At 36.8% G+C, this 27,303-nt stretch overlaps 4 protein-coding genes, 1 long non-coding RNA gene and 1 pseudogene across 5 annotated transcripts in view; 4 read left to right on the forward strand and 2 right to left on the reverse strand.

Moving 5' to 3' along the window:
- The first annotated feature begins 2,326 nt into the window (after positions 1-2,326).
- Positions 2,327-4,377, forward strand: LOC147564046 (putative helicase MAGATAMA 3; annotated as a pseudogene).
- Positions 4,378-4,762: 385 nt separating this feature from the next.
- Positions 4,763-27,303, reverse strand: part of LOC147564047 (ARM repeat superfamily protein) — a 59,213-nt gene continuing 36,672 nt past the window's right edge. The window contains exon 8 of the mRNA XM_086642958.1: positions 4,763-5,219. Coding sequence (XP_086499084.1) covers positions 5,130-5,219 — 90 coding nt within the window. The 3' untranslated portion in view covers positions 4,763-5,129. The remainder of the gene's footprint in view (positions 5,220-27,303) is intronic.
- On the forward strand, positions 18,309-20,050 carry LOC147564048 (uncharacterized). Its single transcript, XM_086644964.1, has 3 exons — positions 18,309-18,461; positions 18,931-19,449; positions 19,934-20,050. Exons 1-3 carry the CDS (start codon positions 18,309-18,311, stop codon positions 20,012-20,014), a joined length of 753 nt encoding a protein of 250 aa, XP_086501090.1. The 3' UTR covers positions 20,015-20,050.
- LOC147564049 (putative helicase MAGATAMA 3) lies at positions 19,934-23,110 on the forward strand. Its single transcript, XM_086642948.1, has 5 exons — positions 19,934-21,070; positions 21,149-21,473; positions 21,558-22,474; positions 22,596-22,730; positions 22,837-23,110. Exons 1-3 carry the CDS (start codon positions 20,249-20,251, stop codon positions 22,010-22,012), a joined length of 1,602 nt encoding a protein of 533 aa, XP_086499074.1. The 5' UTR covers positions 19,934-20,248; the 3' UTR covers positions 22,013-22,474; positions 22,596-22,730; positions 22,837-23,110.
- LOC147564050 (disease resistance protein SUMM2-like) lies at positions 20,479-27,025 on the reverse strand. The gene is made up of 3 exons (XM_086642943.1): positions 23,869-27,025; positions 22,887-22,995; positions 20,479-20,647 (listed from the first exon to the last, which is right to left on the reverse strand). Exon 1 carries the CDS (start codon positions 26,914-26,916, stop codon positions 24,157-24,159), a length of 2,760 nt encoding a protein of 919 aa, XP_086499069.1. The 5' UTR covers positions 26,917-27,025; the 3' UTR covers positions 20,479-20,647; positions 22,887-22,995; positions 23,869-24,156.
- Positions 23,224-24,469, forward strand: LOC147564051 (uncharacterized). The gene is made up of 2 exons (XR_015225894.1): positions 23,224-23,934; positions 23,981-24,469. It is a non-coding gene; the product is annotated as an uncharacterized LOC147564051 (long non-coding RNA).

Below are 27,303 nucleotides of genomic sequence, written 5' to 3' on the forward strand. Positions count from 1 at the left end.
TTCGACTCCCCTTTTGGTTAAGCCTCGACTTTATTTGTTTCAGGCTTCACAGAATCTGACGACGATTCATCATCCCCATTTCTTATAGAGATACTTGTCAGTTCTTTACGTTATTTTCTCTCGACTTTCCCGCTTCTGCATCTTCTGTCTTCTTGACATTACAAAATCGGTAGCTTTCAGTCCTTCCGTGTTTGGCTTTCAAAAACAAGATTTGGATCGTTGATCTTTTCAACGATTCAGATCATATCTAACAAAAATAAACTCAGACCACAAACAGATCTCCCCCTGTCTCTTGGTTTTTGGCTAAGTGCGCCTCCATCGACCAACTTAGACCACCATGAACCTCTAAATATTAATGAATACTTGTACTTTTGGATTGCTTGCCTCAGCTACAATCAGATTCCATAGTCATAGGAATCTCATCCTAACCTAAAAATAAAGTTGCCCGACATCAACAACGTTAGGTTCAGATCCCTAACCTATAAATGATGGCTACTGCTAAAATTACTACAAGAAACTACTGCTAAAATTTTATGAACTCTTCTCAATTTAACCAAAAAGTGAGTGAATTTATTAGAGGATTTTTTGAGCTTACCCTCTCATCACTAATTGGTAATTGAGTTTACCCCCTCAGGAATGGGTAATTGAGCTTACCCCTTTAGGTTTATTATTTTTGACAAAGACAAAAAGGTTGTGTTTGGCGTACGTAAAATAAATGTGAATACCAAGACTAATTATCCTTCAATATAATTCCTCATAGTTATTCCACCTTACTTTGATGTTTGATTTGGTCGGTAATATGATTAGCAAAGATTAATTTTGGTTGTAATTTATGATTTTATTATCCCATGCCAAACATGTCCTTGTAGTTTTGCCAAAATTTCTAAATTCAAGGGGGTAAGCTCAATTACAAATTACTAAAGGGGGTAAACTCAATTACTAATTAGTGTTAAGAGGGGTAAGCTCAAAAAACCCTTTATTAGATTATTATCGTGCAATTACACTCTTTTTCCAAATAAGCAATGAATCATATTAGAAGTAGTTTATGATTAATCTTGGAAGAAATCAAATTCGTATGTTATAAAATGTGAACCCAAAAATAAAGATGCTATGGGGTTTAGGCAATTTGACGGTTTCCAGAACTTAATTAGAAAATGAAAGTGTCCACCACCCTTTAGCGGTTGGACACCCCCTCTTAAGCCCATGAGGTCATGGGCACGAGTTTCGGTGGAAAGGTTTGCCATCAAAATTCATATCATGTAATTTAGGCAATATACATAGTAAATAATATAATAAATTTGTCGAGTTTTAGGCCTCTTTCATTCATGGTTTAAATTAGGCAGTTATCGTGTTCATCACATCTTCATGATGTATCATTTTCTTGTAGGACTAACATAGATCGTGGTCGATTACTCAAAAATAAAAGTAAACGAAAGTGATAAAATAGGATCTATTGGCCGTAGGTTTGTTGGATATATAATCTTATTTTTGAAAGCCAAACACGGAAGGACTGAAAGCTAAATGCGGAGGGATTGAAAGTTAAAATGCGGAGGAACTGAAACCTAAACACGGACAAATGGGGGACAAAAATATAAGATTTTGAAAATTCGAAGAATCACGCAGTTTTCTTTGCCACGTGTGTGCATGTGATTGGGTCGCTTTTTCTTTCGCTTTGGGGCTTTCACCCCAAACAACATTTCCCAAATTTAGGGTTTGTAAGTTTTGAGTGTACGTTATCCATTAATGTAAGAACAAGAATGGCTTAGTTACTTGTGTGTATAAATATTAAAGTAAAAAAAAAACCGAGTTAGAAATATACTTGGAGAAAATCCTGCACATCTTTCTTTGTCAACTTTTGCTGCTTCAGTAGTAGTTCAATTCTTCCTCTTATTCGAGGGTGTCTGCAACTTGCAAGAGTAAAGATCGTCACCATTCTCTGGAGCTATACATAAAGTCCTTGGACTAAATAATGAATGAACTTGGAGTTGTCAATGAATGTCATCTACCCATTGAACCTCATTCACCAGAGAGAACTTGAACAAAAAATAGTAGAGCTACCTTTCCGTGCAATACACTTCATTGTTTAGGCGACTAATAAGACAAGGGGAGTACACCAGGGAGTGTACGGCCCCCCTATCCGTGTTGAACTTGAACTCGTTCGGTATGTGAGTGGACTGCATTCACATTTTCTATGGAGTGTGGGTTTTCCGTATTTAAAAGGTTGGTGTGGGGTTTTCCCTCATGGTGTAATTAAGCTCCAAATAGAAGTTGGTGAGCCACATTATGTAATTAAGCCCCAAACAGAAGTTGGTGAGAGACTTAAAGAATGCGAGACTTTTGCTTGCAAAATGCTTGCCTTATATTCTGTACTTCTTCTAGCTGCGCGAAGTTGATAGGAATTAATAAAACTAAGGTTGTGGTGATCGATGAAGCTGCCCAACTTAAAGAATGCGAGTCAGCCATTCCCGCATGCGATTCGGCATGCGATTCTTATAGGGGACGAACGTCAGTTGCCCGCTCTGGTCCACAGCAAGGTACACTTTATCGCAATTACTTTTTTCTTTGACTTGTTATTTATTCCTTCACAAACTCTTGTGCCTACCTCTCCTTGAAAACCGACTTGTAAGAAAGGACTGCCCAATCTTGTCTACTACCCACAATCTAATGCCCAGGCAATGTGGGATCATGCTAATACGCTCTAATGTTGGAATTATGTTTGTTTGCTAGATCTCTGAGGAGGCTCAATTTGGAAGAAGTCTTTTTGAGAGGTTGGTGTCTTTGGGCTATCAAAGGAATCTTTTAAGTACTCAGTATAGAATGCATCCATCCATAAGCGCGTTCCCGAATGCTGAGTTTTACAACAATCAGATTTCAGATGCCCCTAATGTCAAAGATGAAAGTTATAAAAGAGAATTGCTTCAAGGAGATATGTATGGAGCTTATTCATTCATAGATGTTTCATATGGGGAGGAGGAATTCGGCACCACCCATAGCTGCAAAAATATGTTGGAAGTTGCAGTAATCTGTGAAATAGTTGAAAATCTTTTCAAAGGTAATCTTTTTTGACAACTCTTATTCCATACATATAACAATGTTAACTTCTTTATTCCTTGAGTGAGTTTTTGGTTAAATGCAGCAAGTGTTTCGACAAACCAGAAGGTGAGTATAGGTATTATATCCCAATATAAAGAACAAGTACTTGCACTCACACAGAAACTTGACAAATATGGATCAAATAGTGATTTATTGGTGAGCGTTCGATCTGTTGATGGGTTTCAAGGTGGTGAAGAAGATGTCATAATTTTGTCTACCGTTCGGTCCAACTTGAAAGGGTCAGTGGGTTTTCTTTCCAATCCTCAACGAACAAATGTAGCTCTTACAAGGGCAAGATACTGTTTGTGGATTGTGGGAGACGGGCAAACTCTAATCAAAAGTGATTCAGTTTGGAGGAAATTAGTACTTGATGCAAAGGACCGTGAATGTTATTTTTATGCCGAAGATGACAAGAGATTATCCAGAGCAATACTTTACGACTTTGTCAAGCGCGACCCGTTTGTTGATTTACGAGCTATGTATTCTCTACTTTTTAGCGGTGCAAGATGGAAGGTAGTAAGTTGCTTCCCTTTCGTTGTCTATCTGAAGTTTAACTAATGAAGCATTTTCAGGCTCATTTGTCTATGTTTCGTAGGTTGTCTTTGGAAATGGATTTTCAAATGCTTTTTGTAAAATAAAGAATGTCAAAACCCGTATTCAAGTAGTTGATCTATTGATAAAGCTATCAAGTGGTTGGCGCGATCGTACCTCAAAGCAGAACCTAAAAAACATCGACAAGACCCTATCTGAGCTATTGAAACAGAACAAGATTAATGAACATCTGAGCCCTTGTTTGGACTGTAGATGTTCAGAAAGAAAATACAGAATGCTACATTCAGCAGGTAATGAAAGTTTTGGATATCCGGTCACAAAAGGAGATACCCGAGCTGGCCAATAAACTTGAAGATGTATTTGGGGAATATACAGTCCAGAGAAGAAACTACTGCGAGTTCAAGTGTCTCGAAGGGTATGCCATAACTATCTATCTTCTTATTCTTTCACTTGGTTCTTACTTAAGGTAGAAAAAACGACTTTATAATTCGTGGAAGCTTGACTGTGAATTGTTGTTTTAACGGATAACTGACAAGTATCTGTTGGTTCTGTGTTTTCTTTTGTAGGGATATGGAAGTTCCGATGAGTTGGGAAATAGGTCAAGGTGTTATGCCGAAGAGTATCCAAGATAACCAGTATCCAGAATTGTTATCCGAGTTTGATTCACTTAGTCTTGCTAGGTGAATTATTATCGGATTATTATTCAATTAGTCTTGGGATGAGGGGGCTAAATGGAGCGAATAGTTTAATGTTTAAGCTTGTAATAGATAGAGACATGTTAACTAATTTTGCTAAATTTTCAAAGGCGATCAGTCCGCAATGAGATGTCTTTTAAATTATGTAACTGCGAAAGCTTCAATACTAACTTCAGATCCCCAATGGGCCAATGACAATCAATCGAAAGCATAAATAGAGTATCAAAAAAGATATCACCACACTCCAGTGATAACAGCTTCCAGCTCAATCTATTTAGTTTCTTTGAAGTTCTATACCATTTCTAGATACAAACATCAAGATTCAAGCTAGATATACAAAAGCAGTGCCTCAAGAGTGGAGGGATATTATAACAATTGGATTCTTTGAGGCTCTCTTTACCCATAACTCTGCCAGTTAAGGATGACGAAAAATCCACATTTTTACCGTTAAACATGACTAGCTCCGAATTATGGATGAATCCATTTCCTAAATGATAAAAATCATTCAAGCAACAAGAAGAAAACACTTGTTTTAAATTTAGCAGAGAATTAGAATCAAGGTGATATATGAATCTCTCGAAAACTCCTCGTAACACCACAATTTGCTACCATTATATAAACAGTTATTTCACTTGAACTCCATCTCAACCAAATACATGTCTGTGGCTTTAAGAATGAATATAGCTCAACATTCAGCTTTAACTACTGGTATTTTCATGGCATGCTAAGACCTACAACAACTACTTTCCATGATTGCTACAACTTCAGCTCAGAATCATTTAGTTTGGCTTAAAATGCAGAGATGAACTTCTGGATTTTTGTTTGGGATCTTTCCTTCTCTTCCGGTCCATCCACATCTCCGATATTGTCATGATATTCCTGTTATACATTTAAAAATTAGAATAAGAATGGCTTCGTTACTAGTGAATATTTTTTTTTAAAGGAAAAAAAGGCAATCGAGTTAAAAATATACTTGGAGAATATCCTGCACATCTTTCTTCGTCAACTTTTGCTGCTTCAGTAGTAGTTCAATTCTTCCTCTTAATCGAGGGTGCCTGCATGAGTAAAGACTGTTACCATTCTCGAAGCTATAGGTAAAGGCCTTGGATTAAAACCAACCATGAAAGAGAGATGTGGCAGATCGTAGATGATAACACTTACTCAGATGACCAAAGATGACCACTTGCAATAATCATTTGTTCATTCCACTTGCAAAATTTGCATCTATGGAACCGGATAGAGCACTTGATACTTCTCAAAATAATGATAAGAAGCTAGTTTGTGAATCATGTCGAGCCTAATTGTAGTTGTCATTCTTCCGTATCTCTCCAACATTAATTAGAATGTTTGCATATGTTGCTTATTTGTCTTAGAAACTCTTCCTTTTGTCTATGGATTTTATATATTGTTCCAAACATTCTAATTCATGTTGTTTAGTGAATGGATCCTTACATGGTTAACTCTTATTTTGTAAATTTATTATTCAGTCAAAAGAGTGTCAACAATGTAAAAACGCACCTTAAGATTGTCCATAATTGATTGTTTCTTCATATTTTGTTTAGTTCTTGAGACAAACTGTTTATTGTCTCTGCATCTCATATATTTTGAAGAACAAAAAATGATTTTTTGTTATCTTTATCATAAAATGTTATGAACATGTCCAACATTGTAGTTGACATTCTTCACAATGTGATGTAGATTGTTGCGGAAGCGAATTAACTAAAGAACTCATTGCTAAATAACTAAATTAAACAAGATCAAACTAAACAATAATAAGAAGAACAATGCAATCAAGGAGGATTTTATTCAATATTCAATTCAATGAATCAATAGACAGACTATACTTCTCTTTTATAGAGATTATTATTTTCTAGATAGACTCAAATAGGGAAGAAAATAAAAGAAGATAATAACTTATGGACTCTTTCCTTGATTGCTAGGACTCGTAATTATAGAAACTCATAATACTAAAATACGGAAACTATATTAATATAGCAATTTAGCCATTGGGCTCCAATGTGTCTTGGCCGAGAGGCCCACCTGCCGGATGGTCTCCATCATACTCCCCCACCGAGGCAGAACTCGTCCCCGAGTTGTCATAAATAGGTTCATCCGGGTGATAAGGAAAGATGTCGGAGATGTTGAACGTGGACGAAATATTGAATTCCGGAGGAAGATCGATAATAAACGCGTTGTCGTTTATCTTAGTAAGAATCTTGAAAGGGCCGAACTTCTTTTGACCAAGCTTTTTGTAAGTCCCGGCTGGAGTTCTTTGTTTAGAAATATGGACCATAACCGAATCACCCACTTCGAAGGACCGAATCGTCCTATGTTTGTCGGCCGAAAGTTTGTATGCTGAATTAGCCAAATCAATGTTCCGCCGAACCTCATCATGGAGGCGGATGATGGACGATGCTAGGGACTCGGCATTGGAGTCGAATTCCGGTATAATCGGTAGTGGGACTAGATCCAACACGTGTTTAGGGGTGGACGTATACACAATATCAAACGGAGCCTTCTTCGTCGTTCGGTTAATAGTACTATTGTACACAAACTCGGCATGCGGAAGAGCAGTTTTCCAGTTAACTCCCTTGTCACGTGTAATACAACGAAGTAAATTCCTTAATGAACGATTAACAACCTCAGTTTGCCCATCAGTTTGGGGGTGACAAGTACTGCTGAAATTTAATTTAGTATTGAGACGTTTCCATAAAAATCGCCAAAAGTGGCTTTGAAATTTCACATCGCGATCGAAAACAATACTCTTCGGTAAGCCATGAAGACGAACAATTTCCCAAAAAAATAAATTCGCAATGTTAGAAGCATTATCTGTCTTCTTACAAGCGATGAAGTGAGCCATCTTACTGAATCGATCAACCACTACTAAAATTGAATCCCTACCTTTCTGTGAACGGGGAAGACCAAGTACGAAGTCCATTGACAAATCTTCCCAAATAGTTACCGGAGTCGGTAGTGGTGTATAAAGACCTGTATTCTAAGTATTACCTTTACTAGTCTGACATGTATAACAACGTTCAACTATACGGGTTACATCCCGTCGTAATTTCGGCAAAAAAAAACGATCAGACACAAGTGTATAAGTCTTATCTCTTCCCACATGACCCTCATTATGTAATTCCCGAATAATATGTTCACGAAGAGAAGAATTAGGAATACATAACTGCTGTCCATGAAAAAGATAGCCGTCAGAAATAAAAAACTCACCCGTAGACCGGTTTGTAGTACAAGCCTCCCAAATAGGTCCAAAATCCGGATCATCTTTGTAGGAGGTAGGAAGGGATTCGAATCCCGGAACGTGGACTGCCATAGTCGTTAAGAGACTTGCTCGCCGGCTCAAGGCGTCGGCTACCGTATTAGTCTTTCCCGATTTGTGTTTAATCACAAAATTAAATCTTTGAATATACGAAATCCATCTCATATGCATTGGGTCAGCGGTACGTTGATCATTCAATGTTTGTAATGCTTTATGGTCCGTATATAACACAAATTCCACACCAATTAGAAAACGGTTCCAATGTCTCAATGCTCGGTAAAGGGCATAAAATTTGGACTCGTACACGGTCCACTTACGACGGGCTTCACCGAGTTTTTCACTCATAAATTCTATAGGACGTTTTTCTTGGGAGAGAACTGCGCCAATTCCCAGGCCTGAAGCGTCACATTCCAATTCAAATAATTTAGAGAAATCCGGAAAAGCTAATACCGGAGCTGAACATAACCTTTGTTTAATTAAGTTAAAACTCTCTTCCTGTTGACTTTCCCATGAGAATTTTCCTTTCTTCAAACAATCAGTTAAAGGGGCCATTATAGTACTGAAGTCTCGTATAAATCTTCTATAGAAAGAAGCTAAACCGTTGAAACTACGTACCTCAGATGGTGATGAAGGGGTCGGCCACTCAGAAATTGCCCGAACTTTTGCCTGATCAACTTTCATACCTTCTTTACTAATAAGAAAACCCAAGAAATATACCTCATTGAGGAAAAAGTGGCTCTTCGGAACATTCATAAATAATGAATTAAGACGCATTGCGTCGAAAACTTCTCTAATATGTTGAAGGTGGTCACTTCTAGATTTACTGAAGATGAGTATATCATCAAAGTAAACAACCACGAATTTATTCAAGAAAGGCTTAAGAACTTGATTCATGAATCGCATGAAAGTACTAGGTGCATTAGAGAGTCCAAAGGGCATAACTAACCATTCATAAAGGCCCTCCTTTGTTTTGAAAGCTGTCTTCCATTCGTCTCCCTCACGAATACGGATTTGATGATAACCTGCTTTTAGATCAATTTTTGAGAATACTGTAGCCCCGGAAAGGTGATCCAACATATCTTCAAGTCTTGGAATCGGAAAACCGTATTTAATTGTAATTTTGTTAATAGCCCGACTATCAACACACATTCGCCAGGTTCCGTCTTTCTTTGGTACTAATAATGTTGGAACTGCGCAAGGGCTAAGACTTTCACGTATAAAACCTTTGTTCAATAATTCTTCCACCTGTTCTTGTAGTAATTTATGCTCATGCGGACTCATCTTGTGATGTGGTAAGTTTGGTAAGTTAGCTCCAGGTATGAGATCGATTTGGTGTTGTATATCTCTTAATGGAGGTAACGACGGTTTGGAAGAGGAGGGGTTGAGATCATTGTACTCATCGAGCAATGTTTGGACCTCCGGTGGTGGTTGGTTGCCGACGGTGGGAGAATCCTTCGTTGCTAGGAGGAAGCCCCTCGGTTCGGTTGCTGTCGGTTGAGACCGATCATCCTTCCTCGTCGGTTGTTGAAGGTGTTCGTCCGATAATGGTAGAAGACAAATTCGTTTATTTAAACAAAGGAATTCGAAGGTGTTATCTCTACAATGGTGAGTAGCATCTACGTCATAAATCCAAGGTCTTCCAAATATAATATGACAATTATCCATGTCCACCACGTCACAAGTAATTGTATCATAGTAATGAGTGCCGATGGAGAAGGAAAACGAGCATTGTTTAGTAACTGACAACTCTCTCTGATTAGATATCCAACCTATTTTATAAGGAACTGGGTGATTAATTGCCTGTAGTTGTAGTACTGCAACCAAACGACTAGAAACCATGTTTTCTTCACTACCGTTGTCGATTATGAAGTCGCAAACTTTGTTGTTAATTGTTAGGCGTGATTTAAACACCTTGTTTCGTTCAGGATGTGTTGGTGAAGAAAAAAAATTTGCTATTTTCTCCTCAGGATTTTGAGGGCATGATACCAGCTGATGTAGATTGTTGCGGAAGCGAATTAACTAAAGAACTCATTGCTAAATAACTAAATTAAACAAGATCAAACTAAACAATAATAAGAAGAACAATGCAATCAAGGAGGATTTTATTCAATATTCAATTCAATGAATCAATAGACAGACCATACTTCTCTTTTATAGAGATTATTATTTTCTAGATAGACTCAAATAGGGAAGAAAATAAAAGAAGATAATAACTTATGGACTCTTTCCTTGATTGCTAGGACTCGTAATTATAGAAACTCATAATACTAAAATACGGAAACTATATTAATATAGCAATTTAGCCATTGGGCTCCAATGTGTCTTGGCCGAGAGGCCCACCTGCCGGATAGTCTCCATCACAATGTCTTGGACAAAACCATAAATGTTTAAAACAAAACTCAAAATGTTTCAACATAATTTTAAATGTTTCAAAAACCCCCCAAAATGCTAAATGAAGAACAATTTATTTTTTTTTTACCATGTAAAACACTAAAAAATCATAAACATTCTCTATGTCTGAAACAAAACCCAAAATGTCACCAGCAAAACCATAAAAGTTCGAAACAGAACCCAAAATGTCTTCAACATATTTTTAAATGTTTCAAAAAACCCTCAAAATGTTAAACGAAGAACAAAAGTTTTTTTACCCAATAAAACACCCAAAATTCATCAACAAACCCCTGAATGTCTAGGACAGAGCCCAAAATAACTACAACAAAAGAGCCCAAAATAACTACAACAAAACCATAAATGTTGAAACATAACCAAAAAGGTCTTTAACATAACTGTAACTGTTTTGAAAACCCCCCAAAATGCTAAACGAAGAACAAAGCTTTTTACCAAGAAAAACACTAAAAAATAATCAACATTCCCCTGAATGTTTGAAACAAAACCCAAAATGTCGTCAACAAAATCATAAATTTTTGAAACAAAACTCAAAATGTCTTCAAAATATTTTTAAATGTTTTCAAAAATCCCCAAAATGCTAAACGAAGAACACAGTCTGTGAGAGTGGCATTGAGCCAAGATAATAGCATTTGATCTACTCGAGACCAGTAGACATTGTCTGGGTTAGGAATGGAAGAAGTGGAGGACTCAGAGTAAGTGACCAGAAACTCAGAAGGAGGAGGAAATGTGCCATCGACGAACTTGAAGAGATCCTGAGAGTGAAGAATAGGTAAGTCTGACTCGGCAAGAAGGATCTTGTTCATGACATCGGTTCTTTTACTCTCCAATTGACCAATTTTAGATCTCAAAGAATTGAGATTTGTTTTGAGGTTGCGGAGGTTGGTAATGTGAGGATAACAATAACCCCATAGACAAGATATGAGGTTGGTGAAAGGAGTCACAATATTCATTTGAGTTTCAAGTAATGGTAGAAATAGCTTGGTTTGTAAATTTGGTGATGAAGAAGAAGTAGATAGTCTTGCCTGTAATATAAGAATAACAAAAGGAAATACTACCAAATACTATTATATAAATATCAAGTTGCAATTTAAAATTACAAATGCCAAATGAAATATCATAAGTGTCCTTCTGACGAAAGTAAACAACAAATCTATAGTATTATATTGACACCATTGCGATATTGTATTACAAATGATGGTCTGATAAAACTACGACCAATAAAAACAAACTTAATTTGAAACAAGAAAGTCTTTCTTAATACGAAAGAATGACCTCTATGAATATGATATAAAGAAAAATGAGGGAAGTTGGTTGATGCTGAAGAGACTCATGCTAACGGAGAACATCAGTTTTTCAACGCGCAATTAGGTTATTGTCGGCCAATGCCTTAAGTCAAAGACTCTACTAAAGCCGTACTGAGTGAAGGGGAGATGGAGAATTTAATGTCTAAATAGAAACATCAAGATTCACCTCCACTCCACCTCAACCAAATACATGCATCTTTAACTACTGGTATTTTTATGCCATGCTCAGACCTACCACAAAAACTATTTTCCATGCTTGCTAAAAATTCAGCTCAGAGAATCATTTAGTTGGGGTCAAAATGCAGAGATGAACTTCTTGATCTTTGTTTGGGATCTTTCTGGTTCATCCACATCGCCGATGACAATCCACATCGCCGATATTGTCATGATATTGCTGTTACACATTTTAAAATTATAATTAGGGTTGGTAAGTCTTGAGTGCACATTATCCATTGATGTAAGATTTAAGAACCAGAATGGCTTAGTTGCTTGTGTGTTTAAATATTAAGGTAAAAAAAAAAAAAAGACAACCGAGTTAGAAATCTACTTGGAGAATATCCTGCACATCTTTCTTTGTCAACTTTTGCTGCTTCAGTAGTAGTTCAATTCTTCTTCTTATTCGAGGGTGCCTGCAAGAGTAAAGTTCGTTACCATTCTTGGAGGTATATATACGTAAAGTCCTCTGACTAAACTTTTCTATATTTCAGTCTATAATGAACGAACTTGGAGTTGTCGATGACGTATCTATGTTGAGGCCAGGAGGGGCCATGCCCCCCTGACCTCAACATGGGTAAGCCCAAATGTGGGATATTTAATGGTGCCTTAATAGTCTGGGTGAACAAAATCATCACTTGAACATGTGACTATGAAGTCTAGATGAGATTCTAATTGACCTCTCTTTCCATGTTTACTACTTTTCATGTTTGGACTTGGTTTGGTTGACATTTATCTACTCTTACTTCTTATTAAATTTAGATGTAGCTTAAACTTCGGAAAAAAGATGCCTTTCGTTTCTTCGAATACACTTGAGTTTTATTTTGATTTATGTTTTGTTATTGTTTCAAAGCACGAGGATAAATTAGGTACGACAAAAAGATCGTCATAAGAATTAATTCTCATTTTTTCGTTGTATTATTTCCATGATTTGGTGTAAGTAGTGTGCATATGTACTGATAACTTAGGTAAAACACGTAAAAAATTTAGATCGAAGGAAAAAATGTTTAATTGCACATGTACATTTGGCCCCCCTTGCTTTTGACTCCTGATTCCGTCCCTGTCGATGAATGTCATCTACCCATTGAACTTCATTCACCAGGAAATACTACTATGCTGCAAAGAGAACTTGAACCAAAAATAATAAAGGTAACTATTAGAGAATTAGAGGTTATATAAGCTAATAAGAGATCTGACTAAGCTGTCTAGTCTTAGCTGACTCAATAAGAAAGCTAACTCAAATAGTTAGTTTGGTTAAATAAGAAGTTAGAGAAGGTTAGTTATAATTAAAGTAGTAGTTAGAGAAAGTTGTTATGATTAACAACTTAACTAACTATTAAGAAAGTCAATTAATCTTTCTCTCTCTCTCTGTAACAAACTATTTCCTTCTCTCTCTAGATGATATAAATTGAGATCATCTTCTTTGTAATAGATTGATTGAAAAAGAGAGTTAATAAAATTACAGAGTTTTATCAAAGAGAATTAGATAAATTTTCATGGTATCAGATTTCTAACCTAATGAATCCCACAACCAATTCTGCTGCTTCTGCTTCTTCTTCTTCTAATCACCATCACTCGATCTCCAATATAGCAAATTTCGTATCTGATAAGCTTGATGGATCGAATTACCTAATTTGGAAGGATCAAGTTGAATCGATTTTATATGGTGCTGATTTAATAGATTATGTTGATGGCTCCATTGAAATACCAGCTATGAAGATTGTTGAAGATGATAGAGAAATTCTGAATCCCGAGTATAAGAAATGGAAGAAACAGGATAGTTTTGTTCAATCTTGCTTAAAAGCAACTTTTTCACCTGAGATCAAATCAGATGTTCTTGGTTTAAAATCGGCCTATGAAATCTGGTCTTATCTTGATCTCATATACACAGAAGAGTTCGAAGCTAAGAAAGATTTACTTCGTTCACAGATTCAATCTATAAAGAAAGGAAATTCAACTATTGGGGAGTATATCAGGAAGATCAAATCTCTTGCTGATGCCCTAATTGCAGTTAATGATAAGGTAACAGACAAAGAACTTTGTAGAATTACTCTTCTAGGTTTAGGGAAAGATTATAGACAATTTGTTATTTCTATGAATATTAGAGAAGGACGAATTACATTTCCTGAACTTAGGTCAAAATTACTACACCATGAGCAATGGTTACTCAATGAATCACAAAGAGGAACCAGAAAATGCCTTTTTTGTTCATAGACAATCACAATATAGACAGAAGAATGATAATAGGCAGAAACCTCAGGGTAAACCCTATCAAAATCATTCAAATTATAGTAAGACCACACATGATCTTCATCAAGATCAGGTCAAATTGAGCTACTCCAACCCTAATAAAGGTAAGAACATCACAGAAGGTCCTAAGTTGGGTCCAAAAGCTGAAAATTTTGATTTTGCTACAGTTCCTTGTGGAATCTGTAGAAGATGGGGTCATATGGCTGCAAATTGTTTCTTTAGATATGCTCAGCCTAAAGCAAACAAACCATATCACCCTAATTTTGCTGGTCTTCATATTGAGGAAGAGGAAGATGATAATGATACAAAAGAACTTGAAGAAACTTTTTCAGATGATAATGATGAGGACATAGTGGTTGCTGAATGTAATATGGCTATCTTATCTGGTTCTTCTACATTTGATGGAGGTGATTCAATTCAAGAATGTCATTTGGCAGTGTCAACTCCTTGGTTGGCTGGCACTGGGGCCTCCAGCCATATGACAAACAATAAGTCTATCATATGTGAACCAAAAGACTATAAAGGCAAAGAAAGAGTCATGGTTGGAGATGGAAAGTATTTGCCTATAATGGAAACAGGTAATACTACTCTATCTATCTCTTCTCATCCTTTTAAACTAGAGAATGTTCTTCATGTACCCAATATAAAGAAGAACTTGTTATCTGTCTCCAAGTTTACAAATGAGAATTTTTGTTCAGTAGAGTTCCTTCCATGGGGTTATAACATCAAAGACCTTATGTCTGGTTCAATTCTAGCTGAGGGTCCTATGGTTAATGATCTATATCCTATAAATTTTACAAAACACAGTACTCCTTTAGAGGCTCATAGTGCTATAAAATGCTTAGATCCTCATCTATGGCATTCAAGGTTAGGACATCCATCAAAAGCTATATTACTTCAATTGAATCATGAAGACAAGATCAAATTTAAGTCTCAGCAACTTGAGAATGTCTGCCATTCATGTCAACTAGGTAAAAGTAAATGTCTTCCTTTTACTTCTTCATCTTCAAAATCATCACTCCCTCTTGAATTGATTCATTGTGATATATGGGGTCCAGCACCAATTCCAACATCCTCTGGAATTAGATATTATATACTCTTCATTGATGATTATAGTAGGTTTTCATGGATATATCCATTAACAGTAAGATCAGACAGTCTGAATTGCTTTAAACATTTTAAAGCTTCTAATGAGAATCTTCTCTCCTCCAAAATTAAGAAGTTTCAAAGTGATGGTGCTCCTGAGTTGGCAAAGGGTGAATTCAAGAGATTTCTAGATGATAATGGGATTGTATTCAGGTGCTCTTGCCCATACACTCCCCAACAGAATGGTAAAGCAGAGAGGAAGAACAGACATGTCACTGAAATGGGTAATACTTTACTTATTCACTCCTCTTTACCTAAAAAGTTCTGGTTTGATGCATTTTCTACTTCAGCATATATCATTAATAGGTTACCTACACCTATATTAGAAAACATATCTCCTTATGAATGTCTTTTTCATAAAGCACCAGACTATAAATTCATGAAGGTCTTTGGGTCTACATGTTATCCTTATCTAGCTCATTCTAGAAAAGATAAACTCAGTCCTAAATCAGCACAGTGCATCTTCTTGGGTTATAGTTCTATACATAAAGGTTACAAATGCTATGATATTAGTTTAGATAGGATGCACATCTCTAGACATGTGATATTTGATGAATCTTCCTTCTATTTTAAAGACCATTGCTTTGACAAGTCTAAATCAGTCTCTGTTCCACTACCCAAGGAAATTACACTTTCTATTCCTATGTTTACTACTCACTACCAAAATCAGGCACAGCCTTTACAACTACCAACTATTTCCACTTCTGGAAATGGGTCTGAACAGCCTACTCAGATAGCTGTGTCTTCTCTTAATATTGACACTTCAACATCTTCATCTCAATCACTTCATCCTATGACCACAAGGTCAAAGAGTGGTATTCAAAAACCAAAGTCCATTCCTGATTTTGTTGCAAATTATTCCATTTATCATCCTCTTTCATCTGCTTTTGTGGCTGTTCTTCAAAAATTTCATGAACCAACTTCATTCAAGGAAGCATCTAAATCTGTGGAATGGTGTAATGCTATGAAAGATGAATTTTTAGCTTTACAAAAGAATGATACTTGGTCTTTAGTTCCTAGAGACTCATCTATGAATGTTCTAGGATGTAAATGGGTTTACAAAGTGAAACAGAGGGCTGATGGGTCTTTAGAAAGATACAAAGCTCGTTTGGTTGCTAAGGGCTATCACCAACAAGATGGGGTTGACTTCAATGAAACTTTCAGCCCTGTGGTCAAATCTACAACAGTGAGACTCATTCTAACCATAGCCGTTACCAAGTCTTGGATTATCAAACAACTTGATGTATCCAATGCTTTCTTACATGGGGTTTTAGATGAAAGGGTTTATATGGTTCAGCCACAAGGATTTGTTGATAAAATTAATAGGAATCATGTGTGCCTATTACACAAATCATTATATGGGTTAAAGCAGGCACCTAGGGCCTGGTTTACTAGATTTGCAAATTTTCTTCTCAAGTATGGCTTTGCTAAGAGTACTACAGATCATTCTATGTTCTTTCTTCTTCAGCAAAATGAGGTATTGGTACTCTTACTATATGTGGATGACATTATACTTACAGGGTCATCTTCAATTTTGATTGAATCTCTCATCAAGACCTTAAGCTTAGAATTTGCTATGAAGGATCTTGGTCAATTACATTATTTTTTGGGGATTGAGGTGCTAAGAAGAAATGGTACTGGTTCTATTCTACTCACTCAGAAGAAGTACACTCTTCAAATACTTGAGAAGGCTTCAATGTTGGATTGTAAAATCAGCAAAACACCTGTTGCTAGTGGGTCAAGAGTTTCAAAACTAGATGGTGATATCCTATCTGATCCTTCTTCCTATAGAAGCATTGTGGGAGCTCTACAATATCTCTCACTCACAAGGCCAGACATCTCATATGCAGTTAACTACACTGCTCAATTCATGCAGGAGCCAAGATCATCTCACTTTATTATTGTCAAAAAGATTTTGAGATATTTGAAAGGATCTCTTGGCTCTGGAATCACCATTAATCCAGGTAACTTGACTACTCTTCAATCCTATTCTGATTCAGATTGGGCAGGATGCCCTGATACTAGAAGATCAACAACTGGCTTTTGTATTTTTCTTGGTTCTACCCTCTTATCATGGTCTTCAAAGAAGCAACCAACTGTGGCCAGGTCTTCTACAGAGGCTGAGTATAAGTCTCTAAGTGTGGCTACTACTGAAATTTTATGGATTAGCTATCTCTTAGATGAGCTTCATATGCCATTATCTAAACCCTTTCTCATCTACTGTGATAATCAAGGAGCAAAGCATATTGCCTCTAATCCTATATTTCATGCTCGCACCAAGCATATAGAGGTGGATTATCATTTCATCAGGGATCTAGTTGCTAATGGTTCACTTCAGATCAAGTATATCCCTACTCATCTTCAGCTGGCTGACATTTTCACCAAAGGTTTACCTTTCCCAAGCTTCACCACTCTTAGGAACAAGCTGATGCACTTTGAAGAAGCATAGCTTGAGGGGGATATTAGAGAATTAGAGGTTATATAAGCTAATAAGAGATCTGACTAAGCTGTCTAGTCTTAGCTGACTCAATAAGAAAGCTAACTCAAATAGTTAGTTTGGTTAAATAAGAAGTTAGAGAAGGTTAGTTATAATTAAAGTAGTAGTTAGAGAAAGTTGTTATGATTAACAACTTAACTAACTATTAAGAAAGTCAATTAATCTTTCTCTCTCTCTCTGTAACAAACTATTTCCTTCTCTCTCTAGATGATATAAATTGAGATCATCTTCTTTGTAATAGATTGATTGAAAAAGAGAGTTAATAAAATTACAGAGTTTTATCAAAGAGAATTAGATAAATTTTCAGTAACTTCCCGTGCAGTACACTTCATTACTTAGGTGGCTAATAAGACAAGGGGAGTACACCAGAGAGTGTACGGTAAAGTCCTCCTATCCGCGTTGAACTTGAACTCGTTCGGTACGTGAGTGGACTGAATTCACATTTTCTAACGAGTGTGGGTCTTTCCGTATTTTAAAGGCGGGTGTGGGGTTTTCTCTCATGGTGTAATTAAGGTCCAAATAGAAGTTGATAAGCCACATTTTGTAATTAAGCTCCAAATAGAAGTTGGTGAGTCACATTCTGTAATTTAATGGTGGGTTTGGATCATTAGGTACTATTATAAACGCTTCAAATTCTCTTTTTCTCTCTCTCTTTAAAGTCTAAACACAAGAAATTAAAATGAAAAATAAAGGAGATGATTGATTGATTCCTTGTACTATAAAAGTAATATACTAGTACTCCTAGAATATTAATTTATAGACACTCTGTGCATGCTTTTATCCAAGGGTCTTTCTTCATCTAGTTTCAAAAGTAAACAAAACTAACTTGAAAACCCTTTTTGGAGAGGAAGGAGAGTTGGGTGATTTTGATGATAATGGCTTCTTCTTCTGGTGGTGGTGGTGGTGGTGGTGGTGGTGATGGTGGTGTTAAAACAGAAACAATTGAACCCCCTCCTCCTAGTCTGATAAAAGTTATATTATCTTGGACTTTGGAAGATGTCAAAAATCAACTACTTTATCAAGACAAGGTAGTAGTATTTCCCTTTCTTTTCTTATTCCATTTTCTTCTCAATAATATCTATCATTCATTTCATGATCGAAATCAGTTAAGAACAAACAAACCCATTTTGTCTCTTCTTTAAATGCAAAAACAAAAAAAATTACTTGAAATGGAGATGCGGGGTATCGATCCCCGTACCTCTCACATGCTAAGCGAGCGCTCTACAATGGTTGAAGTGAGACCTAAGTGATGCTACATTACTACTTATTCATTTACTGTTAAAGTGGGTTTATAGTGGATATTACAATGGTTGACTTGAAAAGTCTTATTCGTGTTCGAGAAACACAACTTGGTTGTGTCATATCATCTTTTAGGTCCATTGATGTGATATATATCCTGGCCTAGTTCCGGAAATTTTGTTCCAACCACTACAGCAAGCAGATTTATTCGTTTAGTTTCTAATGAGAAGATGTATTGTTTTTTTCATTGTTCTGCAGGTGGGAAAAATTCCAGAAACGTTCTCGTCGGTGAAGGATTACTTGAACTCATTTTGTAATCCTCTTCTCGAAGAAATACATACGGAATTCTTATCAAGTATACGCAACCTGAGTCAGTCTCCTGTCTATAGAATCTTATCAGTCAAGAGAGCTAAGAACTATAAAGCACCCAACGACTTGTATTACAAATTGACTGTTGACAACGCTGACTCTCTATGCCCTTATGATATAATTGCTTTCTCGGATATAAGACCCTCGTCTATTGATGATTTGAACAGAACCCAAAGGCCATATCTTCCTGCTGTAGTGTTATCGAGATCGTATAAAAGAAAATATTTCACTGAGACCATCCACATCCTTGCATCAAAACCGATTGTGGACTTACAAGGTCGGAAGAAAAAGATTGGACCGCTTTTTGGTGTTTCTGTTATGAATATAGTACCATATGATCGTATATGGCAAGCTCTTCATAGCGGCAACACAAACATAATTGAGCAGGTTTTATGTGCTTCTCCTCTGGTAAGTCTTATTTTCTTTTATGCTTGTTTTTTTTTTCGTGGATATTTTCCAAACTTAGTACTGTTAGAGTCTGTTGGGCCTAACTCTCCTTTAGATCGGCTTGACAGGAAAGCCTTGCCGAAGAGTTGTATACCAATGTGGGATAATGCTAACAAGTACCTCTAGTGTCCAGCCCATTGTGCCCAATTTTCTTTAAACTGGCTCATGCGACGTGGGATTATGCTTATTGGGACCTCTAATGTCAATATAATGACAGCCGGGAGCTTGACTCGATCGTGTCAACATCCAATCTGTTTTTTTTTAATAAGGTGATTGAATTAAGAGGAAAAGGGAAAGGAAAGTACAAGCCTAAACGGCGAAAACGACGACAGATTACAAGAAACGAGAAACAAGACCCGACAAAAGCGAGATTACATCTGTTGTTAACCTTCAAATACGTATTAAAGTCAAATTTGCTTACTCTATTCTTATTTTCTTTCTACAGGTTAGTGAAAGCTGCGGTGTTTGTCCTCAAGAACTTCATTCTGTCCTAGAGAAAGATGAATGCAAGGGCTTGAATTCGTAGAATTTGAACGATACTCAACTTGATGCAGTTTTAAACTCTATTTCGACAATTGGATGTGATCATAAAAACTCTGTAAAGCTTATATGGGGTCCTCCGGGCACTGGTAAAACGAAAACAGTCGGGACCCTTCTTTCTGTTCTTTTAAAGAAGAACTGCAAAACTGTTATATGTGCACCGACTAACAATGCAGTTGTTGAAGTCGCTTCTCGGTTATTAGCAATTGCTAGGGAAGAGATGAAATATGGAGGTTATGGATTGGGAGATATAGTGTTACTTGGGAATAAGGATCGAATGAAGATTGATGAACGTGAACATTTACAAGATATCTTTTTCGATTATCGTGTTAAAAAACTAAAGAAGTGCTTTAGGATGCTTAACGGAAAGGGCACCTATTTAGAATCAATGAGATATTTGTTAAAAAAAGCAAATCGGCAGTACCTTGACTACTTGGAAGAGAAAAAAAGTGAAGAAATGCAGGATGAAACATTGGATAGTGAACTTACAATCAGGGACTTTGTAAGAATGGAATTTGGTTTCATTCGAAAGAAAATAAGAAATTGTATAAGACATATCTGCACCCACATGCCAACCTCGTTACTTCCTGTGAAAATGGTGGAAGATATGTATAGAGCCCTTGAGTTGCTTGAGCTTTTGAGAACTTTGCTAGATAGTGACTCTCTTACAGACCAAAACATGATTGAATTGTTCTCCAACTCAAATACTGTCGACAATATCTCTGACTCGTCTTTACTCCTGTTAAGTAAGACAAAAACGGAATGCCTTGAAAGTCTTAAATCCATTGGAAAATTTTCGGTTTCTTACAAAGTTCTGAAAGGGTCTATGAGAGACTTTTGCTTGCAAAATACTTGCCTTGTATTTTGTACTTCTTCTGGCTGCGCGAAGTTATATAAAATTAAGGAAACAAAGTTAGTGGTGATCGATGAAGCTGCCCAACTTAAAGAATGCGAGTCAGCCATTCCCTTGCGTCTTCCTGGTATTCGACACGCGATTCTCATTGACGATGAACGTCAGTTGCCCGCTCTAGTCCACAGCAAGGTAGACTTAAAATTTCTAAAGCCCAGGCAACGTGGGATAATGCTAATATTTAATGTTGGGTTTATTTTTCTCTGCTAGATCTCTGAGGAGGCTCAATTCGGAAGAAGTCTTTTTGAAAGAATGGTGTCGTTGGGCTATAAAAGGCATCTTTTAAGTACTCAGTTTAGAATGCATCCTTCCATAAGCGCCTTTCCAAATGCCGAGTTTTACAACAGTCGGATTTCAGATGCCTCTAATGTCAAAGATGAGAGTTACAAAAGAAAATTGCTTCAAGGAGATATGTATGGACCTTATTCATTCATAGATGTTTTTTATGGGAGCGAGGAATTCAACAGCACCCATAGCTGCAAAAATATGGTGGAAGTTGTAGTAATTTGTGAAATAGTTGAAAGTCTTTTCGAAGGTGATCCTTTTTTACAACTCTTGTTTCATTCATATAATAGTGTTTACTTCTTTGTTCCTTGAATGAGTTTTTGTTTAAATACAGCATGTGTTTCAACTAACCAGAGGGTTAGTGTTGGTATTATATCGCAATATAAAGAACAAGTACTTGCTCTCACAGAGAAACTTGACAAATATGTATCAAATAGTGATTTCGTGGTGAGTGTTCGATCTGTTGATGGGTTTCAAGGTGGTGAAGAAGATGTCATAATTTTGTCCACCGTTCGGTCCAACTTGAAGGGGTCAGTGGGTTTCCTTTTCAATCCTCAACGAACAAATGTCTCTCTTACAAGGGCACGGTACTGTCTGTGGATTGTGGGAGACGGGAGAACTTTAATCAAAAGTGATTCGGTTTGGAGGAAATTAGTACTTGATGCGAAGGACCGTGAATGTTATTTTTATGCCGAAGATGACAAGAGATTATCCAGAGCAATACTATACGACCTTGTCCAGCGTGACCCATTTCTTAATTTAAACACTATGTATTGGCCACTTTTTTGAGAAGCAAGATGGACGGTAATAAGTTGCTTCCTTTTCGTTATCTTTCTGAAGTTGAACTAATAAAGCATTACTGGACTCATTCGTCTCCATTTTGTATGTTATCTTTGGAGATGGATTTTTGAATGCTTTTTGTAAGATAAAGCATGTCAAGACTCGGATTGAAGTAGTTGATCTCTTGATAAAGCTAGCAAGTGGATGGCGTGATCGTTCCTCAAAGCAGAACCTAAAAAACATTGATAGGACTGTATCTGAGCTATTGAAACAGAACAAGATTAATGAACATCTAAGCTTTGTTTGGACTGTAGATGTTCAAAATGTAAATACAATGTACATCCAAGTAATGAAAGTTTTGGATATTCGATCGCAAAAGGAGATACCCGAGCTGGCGAAAAAACTCAAGGATGTATTTGGCAAATACACAGTGAAGAAAAGAAACTACTGCAAATTCAAGTGTCTTGAAGGGTATGTCATAATCTATCTTCTTATTCTTTCATATAAATAAATCGTTAAAGTTTAACATTGTTAATTGTTGTTTTGACGTATAACTAGCAAGTATTATGTTGGTTCTGTGGTTTCTTCTTAGGGATATAGAAGTTCCGATGAGTTGGGAAGAAGATGTTTTAGTGCGAAAGAGTATCCAAGATAACAAGTATTCAAAATTGTTATCTGAGTTTGATTCACTTAGTCTTGGGAGGGAACTAAACGTCTCAGTGGCCGAGTAAGATTACCTCTTTACTAGCATTTCTTTTATTCAACCGAGTGTTTATGAATGTATTAACACCCCCTATCCAAGATCTAAAGATGATTGTTTTGGTGAAACACAGGGGTCAGAGTTTGAGGACGACAAAAACGCAATGGCGGGAAAAATAAAAACTCGATACAGAGTGAAGGGGAAGACAAACGTGTAATAGATAGACAGGGTAATAGATAGCCTAGACTCCAGTTTTCTGTCGTAGTGTTCATCCTCATCCATCTGTATATTGCTATATTACCAATACAAACAATACCCACAGTTAAGAGTTATGTGGCTCAAAACTTGAAAGTGAATAATGTAATAACCACAAGTTTCATGAAAAACAAGAGCAGGTAACCTCTAAATCATCAAGTTCGAGCTGGTCCATTCGTTCTGGCTCGAAAAAACTTTTGACCTTTTGATTCATCTTCCTATTCTAAGCCTTCCTACCATAGCTTGAGTTTGCAAATACCTTCTTCATTTTGGAGTACATCTACTCTAGTTTCATCCAAAAAAAGGTAAGGCCGAGTAGGGGAACTAAATAGCCTGTGTCGGCCCAAATGGCCGAGAATCTCGTATCTCGACTCAGTCTCGGATCTCTCCAATATGATACTCGACCGAAACACTGAGTTAGGGTTCGAGTTTCTCGTCTATCTCGGCCGATCTAGACCGAGACCGAGATGAACCTACTTGACTCCGCCGAACAACCGTTTCGAATATTTTGGACTTTTTTCTTTTTTAAATTTTAAATCCTAATTGCGTACCAACTATTTATTATCTTCTTTACTTATTATATTCTCAATCAATCTATGATAATTAGCAATAATATAATATAGATATTTTAGGTCTTTTATCTTGTATAAACTTTGAAAGTTCTCGTAGATTAGGAATACAAATTATAAAGAAGACAACCCAAAATTAAGAACTAAGAAGAAGTAAAGAAAAGAACACAAGAAGACATTTTAGGTCTTTTGCCTTATAATGTAACATTAGTAACAGGATTACAAGAGATTGGCCAGACCGAAACAGAGACCGATATAAACTACATGGTATGGGAACATATGCTGTTTAAGTTGGCTAAATCAATCAACCATATAAGTTGCAGAGGTAGAAACGTCTTTACCTTTGTGAGATCATCCACTGAAAACCCATGAGAAATTATTTCTTCTATTCCAACCATCTTCTCTAAGTGAAATGCTTTAACTTCAACAAAAAAAAAAAGTGAAATGGTTTAGGTTTTGAGCATAAGTAAGCGATTTAAGTGAAATGGTTTATGGCAACCATAGACTTCCACATTTTTGAAGGTCTGGAAGACACAACTCCAGCTCATGATTTAAGTGAAATGGTTTATGCCAAATTTAGATACTCCATGGTTTGCATCTCCCAAGGGTTGATTCTCAACTCTTTCAACTCAAAACAAGATTGCAACAGAAGAAAAGCGGTCTTTGACGGTGTCATCATCCCATTCTAAACTATCCCACCATTCCTGATTTCCGCAAATTCTTGTTAAAGTATTATTTTTGTTACTGTTGTTGTCGAGTGGTAGCTTCTTCAATTTAGGACAGAATTTTATGTCGATCTCCTTCAAAACGGGGAAAGCCAAACTATTTGAACATATGCTCCTTAAGTTCGGTAGATCAGACAACCCTAGATTTGTCAGATTTGAAAACAAATTTAACTTTGTATGGTCGTCGTCCACTAGAAACCCATCAGAAATTATTTCTTCTATTCTATCCATGTGGGCTAAATCAAGCCTCCTAAGGTCCTGAGCATAAGTAAGCCATGTAAGGTTCTTTATTGATTCAATTCCACGGCCACTAATATATACAACTTGAAGGTTTGAAAGAACCTCTGCTGCTGGCAAAACCATCTGCTTATTATCCCACACAATCTCTAACTTTGGTAACCAATTCAAATTTAGATACTCCAAGGTTTGCATACCCCAAGGACTGATTCTCAACTCTTGTAACTTTTTACAACATTCAATTTGAAGTTCTCTTAAATTCTTCATGTTAGAAAGACTTAAAGAATGTGAAGATTTTGACAGTGAGACAGAGGTGATACCTTCACATTCTGTGATAAATAGCCCTCTGGTGATGAGTTGAAATTTGGAGGTGCTTACCAACTTTTGAAGAGCTACAAGATTGCCTATTTTGATCCAAAGTTCATTCAAATGTTTCAAGCTTTCCAATTCCATTAGACTTGGACAACCCTCCATTTCCCAGTCCTTGAAGTCAGAAAAAAACATGTCTAACACTCGCAATTGTGCAAGACAAGGTATCACCCCACTAGGCAATTTATTACTAATATCCCCCATACATAAGAACATCAACTTCGCCAAAGACTTTAACTCGTTTGGAAATAAATTCAATCTTGTATGCACTAGATCGAGGTATCGTAATTCAGAAAGTTGACCAATATTTGGTGGAGACTTCGTCAAAGAAATTCCAAATGTGCTTAGAACTCTAAGTTTAGGCATATTCTCACAAATCAGACTAAATTCTGCTAATCCCCCATTTAAAACTATCAAAGTTGACAGATTAGAGCAATTTGTTGAAAGTTTCATATCATGACGAGAATCATTCATCACTGATATCTTTTCAGCTTTCTCCCATTCATCGAGTCTAGGTTCTAAACCAACGTCGGCCAAATACTTTCCCTTGTTTCTCCCATAATCAGAGACTATCCAAATTGCCAAATCTCGAACTACATCATGCATTTTAACATCCTTGATACCTGAGGTCAGTGTGGCCTCCTCCAACAAAGAGACACTCCTGAGATTTCCAATGATGTCATGACCTTGGTCACGAGCTTCGTCTATGTTCTCAAAGTCGTCTATATATCCTTCGGCTATCCAATAGTCGATAAGTTCTCCGGTATTAATATGATGATCTTCTGGGAACAGTGAACAATATAAGAAGCAAGATTTGATTTTTTCGCTCCGTAAATTGTCATAGCTAAACTTTAGAATAGGTAAAACTTCCTCATCCATACCAGGAAACTCTGACGCTGACTTATGTAGTACATTTATCGCGTGCTTCCATTCATGTACCGTATTCTTGCTAGCCATAGTTCGCCCAATACTATTGAGCGCTAGAGGTAGGCCAAGACATTCTTTTGCAACGTCTTTTGCAAGCGCAGGTATTTGTGGGTGACCATTTATCACTTCTTTTCCTACTTTCTCTTGGAACAAACTCCAAGCTTCGCTCGAATTTAAGCAATCTACTTTCATCCTTCTATGGGCTTCCATTTGCCCGCAGACAACGTTAGATCTAGTAGTGAAAACGACCATAGACTTGTTGGTTTCATGAGTACTACTATTAGAGTCGAAAGCGGGAACCCCTATGTTTTGTAAATCAATCCGTTGCCAAATATCATCCAAAAGCAACACAAATTTCTTCTTTCTCAACACCCTCAATATTTCGTTAGCTGTTGTGTTTAAATCTGGTTCTCCTTGCAGATTCAACCGAAGTGAATCTGTAATTTGTTTCTGAATGTTTTTTAAGTTCAGATCCTTAGAAACAACAACCCAGATCACAAAATCAAAGTTATGACTCCTTTTGGGGAACTCATTGTTGAGTTTCTTCAAGAGTGTAGTCTTCCCAACTCCACCCATCCCATATATACCTAATATTCTAACTTCATCATCTTCGTTAACAAACTTCCACAACTCTTCAAGCTTTGGTTCCATACCGACAACCCCGGCTGCTGTCGGTATCTCTTGAAACTGTTCATGTGGACATCTTTCAGCAACAACACTAAATTCTCCTTCACTAATCAATTCCTTCACTGTTGATAGCTTTTCAATCACTAAGTTGCTAAGCTTGTAATCAGTCCAACAATTATTTGAACGACTAGGACAATAACAACAACAACAACCACGTGAATCGCGTATTTGAGTTTGTTCTAAAATTCCAGCAACTTCTTGCTCTATTGCTTCAACCCTTGTGAGCCAATTCTTCACTTCACCAGTGCGTTCCTTTGGTTCTACTAAGTCTGACTCGGCACGATCGATCTTGTTCGTGACATCGCTTTTTTTACTATTCAATTGCTCAATTGTAGATCCCAAAGAAATGATATTTCTTTTGAGGTTGCAGAGGTTGGTAAGACTAGGAGAACAACAAACCCACAGACGACATATGAGGTCGACGACAGGAGTCACAATATCCATTTGATCGAGATTTGAGTTTCAACTAATGGTAGAAATAGCTTGGTTTGTAAATCTGGTGATAGAAGTTGAAGTTGGTAAAGTAAGTCTCAATGAAGTGGGAATTTGAGCTGGGGAAAGATAGTTCAAAGTAGATCATATATTTGTGGTGTAGAATGTTTCAAAAGATAAAGTATCTGTGGAGAGAAATTTAAGTGGGCTTTGATCAAATTATAGGGTTGGGTTTGGGTTGGAGTAAAGGCTAAGGGCCAGGCGGCCGGATACATCTCGGAGTCCATCAAGTTTGAAATTAGATGCAAATTGTCTGCTGGCGAAGGACATATGCTAACGGAGAACATCAGTTTTTCGACGCCCATTAGGTTATTGTCGGGCAATGCCTTCAAGTCAAAA

This window comes from Eschscholzia californica, unplaced genomic scaffold (genome assembly GCF_041429995.1).
Source record: "Eschscholzia californica isolate CP2 unplaced genomic scaffold, dmEscCali1.0.p SCAF_1, whole genome shotgun sequence".
Taxonomy (NCBI): domain Eukaryota; kingdom Viridiplantae; phylum Streptophyta; class Magnoliopsida; order Ranunculales; family Papaveraceae; genus Eschscholzia; species Eschscholzia californica.